Here is an 18,222-nt window from a genome sequence, read left to right as displayed (position 1 = left end):
ACATGTACTGACCACCAGGGGGCAGACTCTCCAACTGGTAGGTTAGCTTGCTGCTGGGGTCCGGCTGATCGGGACTGAGCGAGATGGGCCAGACATGCCCTGGAGCCCTCCCACGGTCCCTCCCAGCTGGCCAACCTCCCATGTCCCTCCCTGGCCCCGATCGTGCACCGGTGGGGTCCCTCGGCCTGGCCTGTGCCCTCTCACAATCCAGGACCCCTCAGGGGATGTCGGAGAGCCGGTTTCAGCCCGATCCCCACAAGGCAGGCCAGGGGACCCCACCGGTGCACAAATCCAGTATTTAAATATTCTTTAACTTCTTTTAGTCAAGATACACACTGATGCTTTAAAATGAATGAGTTATCTTTGGCCAGCAGGCATCTAGACACTTAGCTCCTTTGTCAAGGAAAGGTAACTGAGGAATGGAAGCTTCTTTCAACAACTGGAAAAAGGCTATGTCCTGGACGCTTACCAAACTGGTTGGACATCAGGCCATGAAATGAAAACTGCATGATAAAACTGATAGATGATCTTATTTAGGCCATGATCCAAGACCCTGCACGTTGATTGTTCTTTACTCTCCTGAGCCTTTAAAGGACCACAAAGAATGTCTGAGAGAACATTTGAACCTCACCTCACTTGAAAGGACCGCTAACTCTGGAGGTTGCTTTTTTGTTTTTTTTGTTAAGCCTCACCAGAGGATATTTTTTCCACTGATTTTTAGAGAAAGTAGAAGAGAGGGAGGGATGGAGAGAGAGAGACATCAATGTGAGAGAGACACATTGGTTGCCTCCCACACTTGCCCAGGACCAGGAATGGAACCTGCGACCCTTCGGTACACAGGCCGACACTCTAACCACTGACTCACACTGGCCAGAGCTGGAGGTTGCTTTTCATCCAGAATCTCCTTTACTTTCCCCGGAGGAGTCAGTGCTCATAATGTGGTATTAGTCTTTATTACACTGTCAGATCACACTAATTTTTGTTTTGGGGGGCACTTCTTGTTTTTGTTGTCAATACTTACAATACAATTATTAAGTTTAAACAAATGAATTTTTGTACAGAGAATTATACATTCTTGCTCAATAAATATTTGCATTACTGTGTGCCAGACACTGGGCTAGGAACCGAGGAGCCCATGCTGTAGGAAGATGTCCCTGCATGTTGTGTGTACCTGAGTGTATGTGCAGGAACAGAGCCTCCTTTGCGAAAGCTGCAGCTGATTTTCCCTTGTTGAACCATCATTGCGTTGTTTTAATTTTTAAAGGTGAAACTGACATTAGAAAATGCATATGCTGTGAAAAAGGAATCGACTCAACCAAGACAGAAAAACGCACAATCGAAAACAGAAGGTGATTTAGTCAAACTTCTATGGGGAGAAGAGATTGGAGGTAACCAGCAGAATGTGCTAAACACCCCTCACATGGTTATGTATCTCACACTAGAGCTGGACTCCGAGACCTCAAAGGAGGAGGTGAGTCTTCTCAAAAGTGCAGGGAAAACAGAAGGACCTTGTACTAGTATAGTCTTCTCAGTGAAGAATAAGCACTTTTCTCAGTCATTCTGTCTTTATGTTTTTGGTATGTCTCTTGCTTCTCCTAATTGAAGCATTTTAACTGACAAGCTCAATGAGTCCATTTGTAGAGATTAGTAAAATACTTGAATTTGTTTCTGCTGTCTTCTTTAAAAATTCTGTTAGAACTGATTTTCCATAATATATATTTGGAAATGTATATTGATTTCAGAGAGGAAGGGGGAGAGAGATAGAAACATCAATGATGAGAGAGAATCATTGATCAGCTGCCTCCTGAACACCCTCTACTGGGGATGTGCCCTGACTGGGAATCAAACCGTGACCTGACATGTGCCCTGACTGGGAATCAAACCGTGACCTCTAGTTCATAGGTGGATACTCAACCACTGAGCCACACTTCTATGATATTTCCTTACCTATTTTGGGTTGCTTATATCATTATTATTCTTGTTCTCTTTTTATGTGTGATTACTCTTAAATTTTTATCACATTTGTCTTACAAGATTCTAAAGATAAACACTATCTGTATCGCTTTTTAAAATAATTCAAGGCTTTAGTATGCCTTAATTTCAATCATCCCCCTCTTCACCTACATGCTATTGTCATCAATATCTTAATGCCATCATTTTTTTAATTCCACAAATTGGCATAATTATAATATTATTACTAATAATTGTTATATTTTATACTTTATGAAAATATGTAAATTATATATTATAAAATTACATATTTCAGAGATGAACCTTCTTTAAATTTACATATATGCTTAGCAATTTCTTTACTTACCATTCTTTCTTACATCTTAGACTGTCCTTACATGGTATTTTTTTTCTTCTTCCTAAAACATATACGTTAGAAATTTCTTTTTAGTGAAAGTCTATTCCTGATAAATTGTTTTTGTTATTTACCTGTTATGTGTTTTTCACCCCTTCTTGAAAGGTAGTTTTATAATTCTACTTTGTATTAGTCAGAATAGGCAGTCGCTATTAACAAACAACCCTCTTGTCTCAGTGATAACATAATGGAAGTTTATTTCTCATTTCAATGTAAATGTTCCTGTCTGTGTGGCTCTGTGATCCGAGCCCTTCATCTAGTGGTTCCATTATTACCAAGAGCTTCCCAGTTCTCTGTTGCATCTGTTTGAAGGTAGTATTCCTTTGTCTTCAGACTTCCGTAATTGCTGCTAAGTCTACTGTCAGTCATTCCTCTGTAAGACATGTCTTTTATTTTCTTTCTTCATTATAGCTTCTGCTATGTCCATAGTGTTTTTTAACCGCTCCATTGTGTTTAATGTTCACAGTTTTATTTTTAGGAGTTTCTGAAAATTTTCTAACTATATGCATACAGATCTACAATGCTGTTCCTGGAAGTCTCTTGTTGCTTGCTCATCTTAGTGATTCCGTATTTTACTTCTCTAAGCATTTCATACAGAGTTCTTCTCTGCTCTGAATCTGCCCATCCCACTATCTCTAAGTCCTGAGGGGACTCTGACTTGTGGTGACTTGTCTTCTTAAGTCTTTGGAGATCATTGGTGAAACGTACTGCTTGGTTTTATCTCTGGGAGCCCTAAGGTTCTAAAGTGGGAATGTGTTCCTCCAGAGAGAATTTGCTGCTTCTGCCACTGACCAGTGTGTGGTTTAACACACGGGTCTCAGGCTTAGCTCATCTACTGAGCCACTAGCCCCGTGCTCCGTGTCCGGATCAAATGTGGTAGGCATCAGCCCTCAGGACAGCCCTGCCCCTGCCTTTCTGCCCACCACTCCCCACTCCCAGCTGAGGCCCCAGCTTGCTTTGCAGTGGTGGGGCAGGGGGTGTGGAAAGGTATGGAGAGGGTATCCTTGGAAACCTCTCTACTTCTTACATATCCAACAGTTCAAACACGTATGTTTTGGTCATGGATCTAGTTGTTTTATAACACAAAAGTCTCTTAGAGCATCTAGTTTACCATAATGCTTGGAGCAAAAGTGGGATCTAAAATTAGGTTTTACCTAATTTGCATTTCTTTGCTTTTGAAAGCTTTGCAGTCTGTAGTCTCAGTGCCAATGCCATTTTACACCAGGGGTGTATTTCCTTGTGTTGCTTCTTCATATATCAAAATTTAGTCACTGATTTAAATGGAAAAGAAGGGATTTACTTATACATATTTTTATTATTTTCTCTGTTCTGAAATGCCTAGAGACCTAGAGTTAATAATTCTAATTTCTTGCATATGTGATTAGTCCTTTATATCTTTAAAACAAATGAGAAGTTTAACCATCTATTGTGTAAAACACACAATAAATTTCTGGGATGGTAGCACTCTGACTCTTTCCAGCTTGTCTTAGAGTAGGATGCTGCTGAGGCCTTTTGTCATCCTTGCCTTTCTTTCCATGGGAAAGTGTGTAGATGTTTCCCTGTCTGTTGACAGCCCTGTATCAACACTGTGATCAGGAGAGGCTTTTTATTCTCATTGAATAGAGTGGGAGTTGCTGCAAATGCATGCTGCTAGCAAGTGCTTAAAAACACAGCTAATTAAGTTGGTGGGGAATTGTAGAGCTTGCCGGGCCTTTAGTAGGGAGGCTTTCCAGGCTGGTTGCTGCAGCAGTTGGCATAGAGGTTTTTCTCAAAGGACCTTTATTTACTGGTATGACTTATTTTACAACGAGATGTCATAAGGTCATTTTGTTTTCCTGTGAATTACATATCTGAGAAAAGCTTGTTTTCTTTGAATTAGATGATTTGGAAATTTCACAAAATGAATAAAAGGAAATATGGTTATTTGTTTAAAGTGGTATTTGTTATTTGGCTAGCAAAGTTTTAAATAGACATAACAGAAGATCTTAACTGATGTTTGACTTAATTTCTAGAGATAAAGTGTTTAACTGTTTTTACACTAAAAATATTGCAAGAAGATTTGAGTTGTTAGGAAGAGTGTATATGGCCAACACATTCCATAGCAATTTGCATATATCAAATGTGTTTATTAATAAGCATAAAAAGCAGATGTGTATAGTTTGTCATTATTTATATTTGTCCTAATGTAAAAGTTGCCAAGATATACATACCATGTCACATAATTACTTCTTGTAAAAAGAGACCAAAGCAAGAAGTAGAACAGTCTTAGAGAGAGAACCAAGGAAAATATCTGATAATATTATAAGAGTTTGGGCTTTCAATAGTGGCTATATTAATATTTATACATTTTGCCATTAAACAGTATTAGTGGAAACTACTCTGAATTCTCCAAGGTTTCTATCTGGATATTTGTAATTTTCCTGCTTTTTATTTGCCTTGTAAGAAAAATGTCATGTTGCTTTAAGTAACAGCAAAAAAGGGAGGTCCAGAATGATTCATCCCTTTGTGTAAAAGTACTAGCACAGTGCACATCCTGATTTTGAAATTTGTTATTTTGTTAAAACTTCATGTTTCCTGGGAATAGGCTCTTCTTGAAAATTGAAAAGTAGTAAGCATTCTGAGATTTATCCTATAGATCTAGTATTTTACATAATTTAAAATGTGCTGCTTTTTAAAGACTTCATTCAGATTAATTTGTGGTAGGAAAACCCTTTCAAATTTTATAATATTATAATGTTTCTTCCTATCTGCACTACTCTAATGTAGTTTTGTGTTCTCACTTTTTAATTTCACTATTGTTTTGGGTTTAAATAAAGATTTAATAATTTAACAAATTCACCAAAAATGACAAAGATGATCCTTTTAAAGTCAGTATGAAAGTAATTAAATTTAAGGATTCCTAAAAGTTACATATGATATCTACACAGATACCATATGTGTAAAAATATTTGTATAATGAAATATAATAAAATATTAATATTAGAATTTATTGTAAAGGAGATTAAAGTTTAAAACATTGTTTGAAATTATTCCAACTAATTAGTTTCCTATTCAGTATATGTATATTTTGACATCATCACCAATTTTGACAGTCTCTAACTTATATTTTCAACTGTGTTAAAATCTAAGCATATATCTCTTCTTATGTTTGAGTAAAACTCCTACTGAAGCTGAAAAGATTCTTTTTATTGTTGTTCTTTTCTAAATACAAACTGAACTTTCCATGACAAAAAATAATGGCTGGAAAAATTGAGGAGTGTGATCATTTTTGTTTGTTTGTTTTCATTTAACAGCAGGAAATTCTTTATCATTATCCAGTGTCTGATGCATCTCAGAAACTTAAAAGTGTGAGAGGGATATTTCTCACGCTGTGTGACATGCTGGAAAATGTAACTGGGACACAAGTTACTAGGTAATAATTGATTTTAACTTAGCTTTAATTACTTTTCTTTCAAGTTCTTTACCTTGATTCTGACAAAATGCTAATAGAAATATCTATTATACAAATATATTTGTGTCTATAATGTAGATATATCTGCAGATACTTTGCTTCTCACCTAAGTTATTTCTACCAGTCATCTACTTAAAGTATAGGTTCTCAATATGGCTGTAGATCTGGGTGTTCTGGTACACTTCAAATCACAAAGTTGGACCAGTGACCTATACTTTAGAACTTATTTTATGAAGGTGGTATCTCTTAAGCATGGTATTATGATGAGTCTTGGCTTTTTCATGATTTTATCTTGATTATTAACTTGCTGGGTGGGTAATACTTTGTGGTTGGTAAGAATGACTAAATGCTCATTTTTCTTATGATTCTTACAACAGTGATAGAAAAAGACAGACTACACTTCAGGAGGCATATTTGGAATGCAGTATCACCTGTGCAGATTTTTTCAGTGATGGATAAGCAAGAGTGATATCAAATAATTTTTGGAAAAATAAAATACATCATATAGTCAATTATACAGCAAAGTATACCAGTATACACTGACTTAACCAGCCCTGACTTTGAGATGCCATAGTTAACTTATGGGAAGAAGAGGCTCAAAAGCTTTTAAGTTTTGTTTTGAAGTTGGTTTTTCTTTTCATACAATAAATCTCTGAAGTATAAGCTATTTTCTTCTTTAATATTCCAACAATCTTTGACTTTACAAAAATAGTTTATCTCAAATTTTAAGAGGCCTCAAATACTGATAAAATGTCAAGTTGGATTTTCTAGGCTTTAACGTTTCTTTTTCCATCTTCCAGTAAAAATGACATCACTCCAACAGTTTCCTTGAGAAACATTTTAAATCTGACTTACATTTTGTTTATTTGTTTATGTAGCTGTGTCCCATATTGAATTATCACCTTATAAGCTGGGACCATGTCTTCCTTTTTTTGTAATCACTTTAGTAAAGCAAGTTTATACTTGCTTTAGGCAATCAGACCTGATGTATTAAATTAACACACTGGAATGGAAGCTTTCTTCTTCTTCTTCTTCTTCTTCTTCTTCTTCTTCTTCTTCTTCTTCTTCTTCTTCTCTTCTTCTTCTTCTTCTTCTTCTTCTTCTTCTTCTTCTTCTTTTACTGTTATGGGTATACTTTTGTTTGAGTTTCTGTGGGGTCTTTAAAAACTACTTCAGAATATATTTTTGTTATTGTACAATTACCTTTTCTATTTGGCAGTTAGGGATATGCCAAGAAGTGTGCTTATTAGGTATGCAGTTCTTAAATCATTTCATATGCAATCTTTTCTGAATGACTGTTTATAATTTTACTAGAGGCCTGGTGCACGAAATTCGTGCACAGGGGGGTGGGGGTCCCCTCAGCCCAGCCTGCACCCTCTCCAATCCGGGATCCCTCTCACAATCCTGGACCGCTGGCTCCTAATCGCTCACCTGCCTGCCTGCCTGGTCGCCCCGAACTGCCCCCCCCTGCTGGCCTAATTGCCCCCTAACTGCCCACCCTGCTGGCCTAGTTGCCCCTAACTGCCCCCGCTGCCAGCCATGTCACCCCCAACTGCCCCCCCACCCCCGCCGGCCTGGTCGCCCCACACTGCCTGCTGTTCAGTCATTTGGTCATCCCTCACTAACCCCCCTGCCAGCCTGGTCGCCCCACGTAGCCTGCTTGTTCAGTCATTTGGTCATTTCTCACTAACTCCCCTGCCAGCCTCGTCACCCCACGCAGCCTGCTTGCTGTTCAGTTGTTTGGTCGTCCCTCACTAACCTCCCTGATGGCCTGGTCGTATGCAGCCATCTTATGAGGGTGTGAGGGTTAATTTGTATATTACTTCTTTATGATATAGGATAACATTTAAAGATATTCTAACTTTATTTTTTCTTAGCTCGTCCCTTCTTTTAAATGGAAAACAAATTCATGTGGCTTATTGGAAAGAATCTGACAAGTTGTTGTTAATTGGCCTGCCTGCTGAAGAGTAAGTTGAGGGTTTTATTGACCTTAAAATCATTTCTCAAATACTGCTAACATAGTTTGTTTCATTAAAATTATGCCATTTTCGTCAAAAGGCAAACTCCTTAAACAGCTTTACGATTTAAAGGTCCATTGTACTAGTACAATAACTGTGTGTTCATGTGATGTCAATTTTTGTACACCCATACTTGCAAAACAACCCAGCTTTTCAAAATCCAACCCACTGGCTTTGGGCAGTCTCCTATGCTATCTACACTAATAAAAGAGTAAGATGCAAATTGACTGTACCTTCGTGATGCCCACCAGCCAAACAGGAGTGGGTATGCAAATTGACCCAACAAAGATGGCGGGTTAATTTGCATATGTAGGCGCTGAGCGGCTGGGGGCAGGGCGGGACACTTGCATCGTCACCATGGCGACAACGCAGGCGTTGCACACTGCCCCAACCACTCCGGGCCTCTGGGCAATGTGGGAAGGTGGAAAGGCGGCTCCGGGCTGGAGCGAAAAGGCGGCTCCAGCTGGAGCGAAGGCGGTGCCAACAGCCAGGGGAAGGAAGGCCCATTCTTGCACGAATCTTCATGCATCGGGCCTCTAGTTTTATATAAGGGACTTGAGCATCTGTGGATTTTGATATCCATGAAGGGTCCTAGAACCAAAACCTACAGATAGCTTGAGCATCTGGGCTTACCCCAGAGCAAGATCCAAAATAGAGAAAGGGGGAAGCCACAAGACCTTTTATAACTTAGTTTTAGAATAGAGATGCTATCATTTCCACTATATATACTCTTTGTTGGAATGAGTTACCTAGTCCAGCCCCCACTCAAGGGGAAGGAATTAAGCTCCATCTCGAGAGGAAGAGTATCAGACAATTTATGGGCATGTTTAACATCATAAACAGGAATTCCAAAGTAGGCTACAGTGAAAAATATTAAATGGATTATGTTTTAAAGGTGACTTCAGTTTTCAACAGAGATATGATCTATCATAAATGTGGGGTTCAAAATTTTAACACCATGGAATAACGGTATGATAAACGCTAAATGATGGCTCTCTTTAACAAACTAATGTGTGTTTTTCTATCTAAAAGTGGATGATAGTCGTCCCTTGCTATCTGCAGAGTTTTGGTTTTAGGACCCTACATGGATAACAAAATCCGCAGATGCTCAAGTAGCTTGTGTAAAAGAGCACAGGACTCTGCTAGGAGACTGCCCAAGGCCAGTGGGCTGGATTATGAAAAGCTGGGTTGTTTTGCAAGTGTGGGTTTATAAAAATTGTGGAACATCCATAAGATACTTTAGGATAAATCATTTGTCTTTATTTTTTTAGTATCCCAGAAGGCAAAATAAAGACAAAATACAAAGTAAAGATAAAGGCAGCGTAGGCCATGAGGGAGGGGAGAGGAAGCCCAGCTAAGGAACTGAGCAGAGGCTACAAACTTGGTCTGCTTCTTTCAGATATGCATCGTTTGGTTATGCTACAAATAAACAAATGTTTTTACCTTTTTTAGAGTTCCTCTTCCTCAGCTAAGGAGTATGATAGAAAATGTTGCCCAAACCTTAAAATTTATGTATGGTTCGTTAGATGGGTAAGTACTTCTTTGAATTGAATCTCAAGTTTTAAGTGTCTGAGCCTAATCACCTCTTGCACTTACTACTATTCCTTCCTTGGCAAGTTAGTTGTTTGAGGTTGTTTTTTCCCCTCCTTCTTATTTTATCATCCTTTACTACTGGCTTTTAATTATAGCTCTAAGCAGTTTTTCATTTCATCCCTTGCTTTTTCTTTTATTGGTCTCATATGTTACTTTAGTGAAATAGTAATGAACCACAATTATATTTTGATTTGATATATTTCTGTAGGGGTAAATGTAAGAGCATTTCTTCATAACAGAAGATTTTACGTGTTGTTGTTTTTTTATGTGTGTTTTTCTGATTATAATACCAGTGTCAAATTTACTATCCTAAAATGTGATACTTCCTTCTAAAAATTTTTTCAACTAAAAATGAACGCACTATTAAAATAAAAAAAATCACAATAGACTGTTTAGTTTTCGGTGTATCCTTCTGTGTATTTTCTATGTAATGTGAATACTCTATTTTTGAACACATATGGGCTCATACTTTATATTTTATACTGCCTCTTGCTTTTTTACCTGACCCCATAATGTGATGCATCTTTCTTGATCTGAAGAAGTATAGTTGAGGTAACTGTTCAACATTTTAAGAGGTAAAATTATGATGGAAAATAGATTTTTCTCTTTGTGGGATTTTTGTAAGTCCCAGTACCTAAAGAGCTAAAATGATACCTTTGCTTTCAATGTCTTCAGCGTATATATGTATATAAATCAATCCATTTATACACTTTTCCAAACCATAGTAGTATCAGCTCTCTGCTTCTCTACGTAGATTTCTGCTCTCCCTGTTCTCAAAGCAGTCTTAGGGATTTTCTGTGATTGTGCCATCTGGGAAAATTGTCTAGTTTGCAGTGTTCTCCAACAGCTGCTTAGGAGACACATTCCTCTCAATTACTTACTTGTTAGCATTTTCCAAATGTGTGAACTGCAAAAGGCCAGGCAGCCACAAACAAGGCTTTTACCGTTTACCAATGAAGACATTTTTAACCAATGAAATGTAAGGATGTGGTTATAAACTATCTCCTTAAATTTATACTAGATGAGCAAAGCTTGCTGTGTTTTACCCTAATTGAAGCTTTCTGTTTTCATAAAACCAGAGATAATCAAAGAATAATCTCCTGCAATAAATCCTATTCATGAAGATAACCAGTTGGAGTTGTTCTGCAGATTTCAATGGTGTGGTTTGGGGGCAGAGGTACTCTTACTTTCTCTGAAGTTCATCTTGAAATTTAGCTTCCATTGATTTGGAAGTATTTCCAAGATGGCAACCAACTGAACTAGTTACTTCTTGTGCAAGTGAGAATTTGAAAGGCAAACAATAAATGTGAAGATCCACTGAGTTCTTAAAACCGAAAGGCAGTATGGATCCAATATGTTGTTAATAGTCGTTTTGCAATAATTTTTAATAACAATATTTTTTCTGATTATGAAAGATATGAAAGGTGCATTGAGCCACAGAAAACTGATTGTATATGAACAAAGTTTAGTGTTGTGATCAAATTAAAGATATAACAGTTTCCCTCACTATTCCCAGCCAGTCCATCAGCAAGTCCATATCAGCCAATCCATCCATTTTTCTCCATCTTCACTATTACCCTCTCTAGCCATAGCCATTTCTCACTACTACAGTAAACTCCTAACTGGTTTCCTTGCCTCCATTGTTGCCACCTTAATTAGTTTCACTTTTTTTTTTTTTTTCAAATTTAATTTTTTATTGAATTTATTGGAGTGATATCTTCTATAATAATAAAAGTGTAATATGCTAATTAGACCAGACGTCCTTCCAGACATCCTCCGGATGAAGCCAGGGCTGCTAGGGAAGCCCAGGTCCCAGATGCCTGCCTGCTGCCGGAGGGAAGCCCAGGTCCAGGGTGCCAGAGGGAGGCCGGTGCTGGCAGCAGGGGTGGGGGTGGAGCAGGGAGGGAGGAAAGCCTACTCTTGCATGAATTTTGTGCATCGGGCCTCTAGTAGGTTAATAAAATTAGATAGGTTTCAGGTGTACAGTCCTATAATATATCATCTATATATTGTATTGTGTATTCACAACCCCAAGTCAAGTCCACTTTAATTAATTTCCAAATGCAGTTAGAGTGATCTTTCTACATTATCTGGCTCCTACCTACCCTTTCTGACTTTGGATCTCAAACCACACCCACCCCTCTGCACCGTTCTGTAGGCACCTGGCCAACCTTGTTTCCCCCTTTGGCTTTTGCACTCTGCTCCCACTGGACCTTCTTGACATTGGGATCTCAGCTTAAATGCCCCATTCTAAGAGACTCTTCCCCAACCATTTGATCTAAAATAGACAACCAGTTACATCACACATTCACAAGGCCCTGTTCTCTGCACAGTCCTTTGTAAGTGTTCATGTTTTTACTGTTTGTTCACTTGTCTTTCTCCACTAGAATGTGACCTCCATAGGAGCAGAGACCTTGTCTTTTGTCTTGATATTTTTACTGCTGTACAGTAGTAAAAATATCAAGACAAAAGACAAGAATAAAATATCAAGAACACACTAGGCACGCAAGTAATTTGTTGAATGAATCAGTGGGTGGTATTCTGCTAATATTACCAATTATATTATCCAGTGAGCTACTCCAATGAATGTTGCAGGCAAGGTTGTATTATTTTACATGGCTAAAACCAAGTTTCTCTCTCTCCTTCTTTTGAATTTTTCAATAGTTATGCTTTCATTAAAGAGGGGAAGAAATAACTTAGGTTAATTTATGTGCTTACTAAGTAATGAGCTTTATATGTGCTTATACTAATTATATACTAGATAGTTTGAATGCGAATTAGATTGTACTATCCCTATTTTTACAGAGTTGGAAACAAAGCTCAGAGAAAGGTTAGGTTATTTTCCTGTGATATCTACCTAGTAAGTGTAGTGATAAGATTCAAAGCCATATCTGTTCTATTACAAATCTCAAAATCTCTTTATTTTCCCATATTGCCTGAAAGATATTGAGAGTTGTAAATGGTTGATAGTTAGAGGTAAAAACAACTCACATTTTTTACAAAAAGGGGACCTGAGCCCATTCTTCTGTAGATATACCACTTGTATTAACATGTGGTTCTTCCATAGTACCACTACTCAGTGCATTTGAGAGTAGGTTTTAGGGTAAAAAATATTGACAGGGTAAATTTCTTAACACATTCCATCAGTAACATTATAGCAGTAACTCTTACTAAGAGACAGGAGTAAGGAAGAGAGCTATATGGTTGGGAAAGATCCAGTCCCCTTATTTCCATATGTTTTTCTAACTTAGAGCTCTTGGTTCTTCAGTGCCTTTTGCCAGGTTGAGAATGTTCCTCGGTTGGATCATTTTTTTGAACTGTTCTTTCAAAGAGCCCTCCAGCCTGCCACGCTGCATGGCAGGGCCAGTCCCAGTGCCCAGCAGTACGAGGCCTCCAGTGCAGTTCTTTTAGACAATCTCCCTGGAGTGCGGTGGCTCACACTTCCACAGGAAATCAAGGTAATCTTAGGTGTCATAAAGTAAGAATCAGAACCAGCTGTTTTTTTTGTTTTGCTTTATTGTCTAAAGTTTTACATATATCTCCTTTTTCCCCAATCGATGCCCCCACCCCAGCCATTCCCACCCCGGGCAACCCCCACCGCCCCAGTGTCTGTGTCCATTGATTATGCCCATATGCATGCATGTAAGTCCTTTGGTTGCTCTCTAACCTCCCCTCCCCTACCATTTGTCTCTAGATTGATCTATTCTTGTTCATCAAATTACATTGATCATAGAACCAGCTGCTTTATAATTCTCTATCTTCTCTTCTCCTTTCTCCCCGCTAAAGCTTTTTGTTATTTTCAGGATTGTGGGTAAGACTGAAAAAGGTGATTGGTTGATGAAGCAGGAGGTCCAGTGCAGTGAACTTAGACAAATTTTCCTTTCTAAAGAAAAGTTAGCTCTTTCATTTTACAATATTTAAGCTTTGTCCAAACTTGAATTACTTTTCAGAAATCATAATTATATGTTGTATTCTTATTTGTGAATTTCGTGACTTTGATTTTATAATGTAAGGTTATGTTAGGGTTATGTTTCTAGTATGTAAAATAATGGTAAATGAAATGATTGTCTAACAAACAATATTCTTAGTTAAGTATAGATCTCCACTAATCATAACAAAATCTTTCCTTACATGAACATATGTAATTAGCTTTTGCCTTGTCCCCTATATAGCTTACCAAGGGTAAGGCTTCATGATGGTTAAGTATAATCAAAGTGATTTTAATCATATCTGCAGACCTAGAATAACTTTACTGCTGAATAACTGGAAAGATCATTTCAGAAATTTTCATCACCAACAATGTATTCAGCCACAGCATTTGGATTAGTATTAAACAAGGAACTATGCCATAGCCAGTTCCCTGCTCATGAAGAAACCCAGCCTGATGTAGTAAAAACCCAATTAAGGGTTCCACTCTTCATGAAACTCCTTAATGTCCAATCAAATAAATACTTTTTTGACAGTTGAATAATAATTTAAACTGATATATCAGTTGCTTTGCTGAATTTTCTTATCTTTAAAATGGGGACAATAATAGTAGGTACTTCTTAGAGGAGTTATGTGCTGTTACATGTAAAGTGCTTAGAATCAAGCCTGGCCCATCCTATCAAATAAAGAGGTAATATGCAAATTGACCATCACTCCAACACACAAGATGGCCACCCCCATGTGGACACAAGATGGCTGCCACAAGATGGCCGGCAGGGGAGGTCAGTTGTGGGCTATCAGGCCAGCAGGGGAGAGCAGTTGGGAGGGACCAGGCCTGCAGGGGAGGGCAGTTGGGGGGGAAAGGGCTGCAGGGGAGGGCAGCTGGGGGTGACCAGGCCTTCAGGGGAGGGCAGTTAGGGGTGACCAGGCTGGCTAGGGAGGGTAGTTAGGGGTGACTGGGCCAGCAGGGGAGAGCAGTTGGGGGTGACCAGGCCTGCAGGGGAGGGCAGTTAGGGGTGACCGGGCCAGCAGGGGAGAGCAGTTGGGGGGAACCCAGACCTGCAGGGGAGGGCAGTTGGTGGTGACCAGGCCTACAGAGGGCAGTTGGGGGCGACCAGACCGGCAGGGGAGGGCAGTTAGGGGCAACCAGGCTGGCAAGGGAGGGCAGTTAGGGGTGACCAGGCCTGCATGGGAGGACAGTTAGGGGGAATCGTGCTGGCAGGGGAGCAGTTAGGCGTCAATCAGGCTGGCAGGGGAGTGGTTAGGGGGTGATCAGGCTGGCAGGCAAAAGTGGTTAGGGGCAATCAGGCAGGCAGGCAGGTGAGTGGTTGGGAGCCAGCAGTCCTGGATTATGAGAGGGATGTCCCAGTTTGGAGAGGGTGCAGGCTGAGCTGAGGGACACACACCCCATCCCGTGCACAAAATTCATGCACCGGGCCTCTAGTTGTAGTCATAATTGTAGTGATTAGAGTATTAGTGTATAATTTTTATTTGGAAGGAGGTTAGAGCATATTTAGAGGAAACTTTTACTTCTTTTTAATTTTTTTCTTTATTAATTAAGGTATTAAATATGGGTCCTTAGCCCCCCATTGCATGCATATAAGTCCTTTGGTTGATCTCTCCCCCTTACTCCTGCCCTCCCCTACCTTATTCTGAGGTTTGATGGTCTGATTGATGCTTCTCTGTCTCTGGATCTGTATTTGTTCATCAGTTTATGTTGTTCATAATATTCCACAAATGAGTGAGATCATGTGATATTTATCTTTCTCTGCCTGGCTTATTTCGCTTAGCATAATGCTCTCCAGTTCCATCCATGCTGTTGCAAATGGTAAGAATTCCTTCTTTTTTACCACAGTGTAGTATAATCCATTGTGTAGATGTACCACAGTTTTTTAATCCACTCATCTGCTGATGGGCACTTAGGCTGTTTCCAAATCTTAGCTATGGTAAATTGTGCCACTATGAACATAGGGGTGAATATATCCTTTCTGATTGATGTGTCTAGTTTCTTGGGATATATACCTAAAAGGGGGATCACTGGATCAAATGGAAGTTCCGTTTTTTGTTTTTTGAGGAAACTCCATACTGTTCTCCACAGTGGCTGCTCCAGTCTGCATTCGCACCAGCAGTGCACGAGGGTTCCTTTTTCTCCACATCCTCGCCAGCACTTGTCATTTGTTGATTTGTTAATGATAGCCATTCTGACAGGTGTGAGATGGTACTGCATTGTCATTTTGATTTGCATCTCTCGGATAATTAGTGACTTTGAGCATGTTTTCATATGTCTCTTGGCCTTCTGTATGTCCTCTTTCAAAAAGTATCTATTTAGGCCCGTTGCCCATTTTTTGATTGGGTTGTTTATCTTCCTTTTGTTAAGTTGTATGAGTTCCCTGTAAATGTTGGAGATTAAACTCTTATTGGTGATTACATTGGCAAATATGTTCTCCCATTCAGTGGGCTTTCTTATTGTTTTATTGATGGTTCTTTTGCTGTACAGAAGCTTTTTATTTTGATGTAGTCCCATTTGTTTATTTTCTCTTTAGTTTCCATTGCCTGAGGAACTGTATCGGTGAAGATATTGATTGCTTCAGCATATGTCTGAGATTTTGCTGCCTGTGGATTCCTCTAGTATTTTTATGGTTTCTCATCTTATGTTTAAGTCCTTTATCCATTTTGAGTTTACTTTTGTGTGTGGTATAAGTTGGTGGTCTAGTTTCTTTTTTCTTTTCTTTTTTTTTTTTGCAGGTATCTGTCCAATTTTCTCAACACCATTTATTGAAGAGACTGCCTTGACTCCAATGTATATTCTTGCCTCCTTAGTCAAATATTAATTGAGCATAGTGGTTTGGGTCAATTTCTGGATTCTCTATTCTATTCCATTGGTCAATATGTCTGTTCTTGTGCCAGTACCAGGCAGTTTTGAGAACAGTGACTTTGTAATACAGCTTGATATCTGGTATTGAGATCCCTCCTACTTTGTTCTTCTTTCTCAGGATTGCTTCAGCTATTTGGGGTCTTTTTTAATTCCAGATGAATTTTTGGAGAGTTCGTTCTAGGTCTCTGAAATATGCCATTGGTATTTTGGAGAGTTCGTTCTAGGTCTCTGAAATATGCCATTGGTATTCAATGCACTTCCCATTGGTATTCAATGGGAAGTGCATTGAATCTGTAGATTGCTTTAGGTAGTATGGACATTTTAATGATGTTGATTCTACCAATCCATGAACATGGTATGTTCTTCCATCTGTTTATGTCTTCCTCTATCTCTTCTTTCAGTGTCCTGTAGTTTTCCGAGTACAAGTCTTTTACCTCCTTAGTTAAGTTTATTCCTAGGTATCTTAATTTTTTTGGTGCGATAATAAATGGCATTGTTTTTTTAGTCTCTCTTTCTGTAAGTTCACTATTGGTGTATAAAAATGCCATAGATTTCTTGGCATTAATTTTATATCCTGCTACCTTGCCGAATTCATTTATTAAGTTTAACAATTTTTTAATGGAGTCTTTAGGGTTTTCTATGTACAGTATCATGTCATCTGTGAATAATGACAGTTCTACATCTTCTTTTCCAATTTGGATACCTTTTATTTCTTCTTGTTTAATTGCTATAGCTAGCACTTCTAGACCTATGTCAAACAGGAGTGGTGAAAGTGGGCATCCCTGTCTCATTCCTGTTCTTAGGTGAAATGGTTTTAGTTTTTGCCCATTGAGTATGATGTTGCTGTAGGTTTGTCATATAAGGCTTTTATTATGTTGAGGTATGATGCCTCTATTCCCATTTTGCTGAGAGTTTTTATCAAGAAAGGGTGTTAGATTTTGTCAAATGCTTTTTCTGCATCGATTGATATGACTGTTATTTTTATTTCTCAATTTGTTTATGTGATGTATCACTTTAATTCATTTGTGTATATTGTACCATCCTTGCATCCCTGGGATAAATGCTACTTGGTCATGGTGTATGATCTTTCTGATGTAATGCTGGATCCAATTTGCTAAAATTTTGTTGAGGATTTTGGCATCTATGTTCATGAGAGATATTGGCCTGTGATTCTCTTTCATTGTGTTGTCTTTATCTGGTTTTGGTATTAGGGTGATACTGGCTTCATAGAATGAGCTTGGAAGTGTGCCTTCCTCTTGAATTTTTTGGAATAGTCTGAGGAGGATAGGTTTTAGTTCTTCCTTGAATCTTTGGTAAAACTCCCCTGTGAAGCTGTCTAGCCCCGGTGTTACAGAAAACCGGAGAAGAACCAAGCAATACTTAGAGAGATGGAGTTACATTTATTACGCACGGGTCCAGAGGAAAATGTCTCTCAAATTCTGGGCCCCAACATGGAGGAATTTTCCCTATTTATATGTTTTTACCTTCTTTGTCTCCCAAATATGGGGTGTTTCCGGCCTCTGCAAGTTCTTAAGGAGCCCCTATGTGCTGGGGCCTTGAGACCTCAACCAAAGGCTTGGCCTGGTGCCAGCACTGATAATTTTGTCTGGGGAAGGTTTAATGGCCTCTCTGAAGTGGGAGTAGTCTTATTTTCCTTATTATTTAAGCAAGCAAGCAAGCATTTACAGAAGCCAAATAGCAGGATTAAAATTTCAAAAAGCCGTTTTTATATAAGATGGATGCTTCACCGGGATTTTTGTTTGCTGGAAGCTTTTTGATGACTGCTTCAATTTCTTCCATAGTTATCGGCCTATTGAGATATTTAGATTCTTCCTGATCAAGTTTTGGAAGGTTGTATTTTTCAAGGAATATGTCCATTTCCTATAGGTTGTCTAGATTGTTGGAATAGAGTTGTTCATAGTATTTTTTAACAAGCCTTTGTATTTCTGTGGGGGTCTGTTGTTATTTTGCCTCTTTCATTTCTGATTTTGTT

General features: G+C 38.8%; 1 protein-coding gene across 1 annotated transcript in view; it reads left to right on the top strand.

Annotated features, from left to right (window-relative positions):
- Positions 1–18,222, top strand: part of INTU (inturned planar cell polarity protein) — a 52,634-nt gene that overhangs the window by 17,938 nt on the left and 16,474 nt on the right. The window contains exons 4-8 of the mRNA XM_008143383.3: positions 1,265–1,471; positions 5,659–5,777; positions 7,694–7,783; positions 9,287–9,364; positions 12,696–12,885. Of these exons, the coding sequence (XP_008141605.2) occupies positions 1,265–1,471; positions 5,659–5,777; positions 7,694–7,783; positions 9,287–9,364; positions 12,696–12,885 (684 nt within the window). The remainder of the gene's footprint in view (positions 1–1,264; positions 1,472–5,658; positions 5,778–7,693; positions 7,784–9,286; positions 9,365–12,695; positions 12,886–18,222) is intronic.

Source organism: Eptesicus fuscus, chromosome 6, assembly GCF_027574615.1.
Source record: "Eptesicus fuscus isolate TK198812 chromosome 6, DD_ASM_mEF_20220401, whole genome shotgun sequence".
Taxonomy (NCBI): domain Eukaryota; kingdom Metazoa; phylum Chordata; class Mammalia; order Chiroptera; family Vespertilionidae; genus Eptesicus; species Eptesicus fuscus.
Note: the sequence above shows the minus strand (reverse complement) of the source record. Positions and strands in the feature narration are given on the sequence as shown.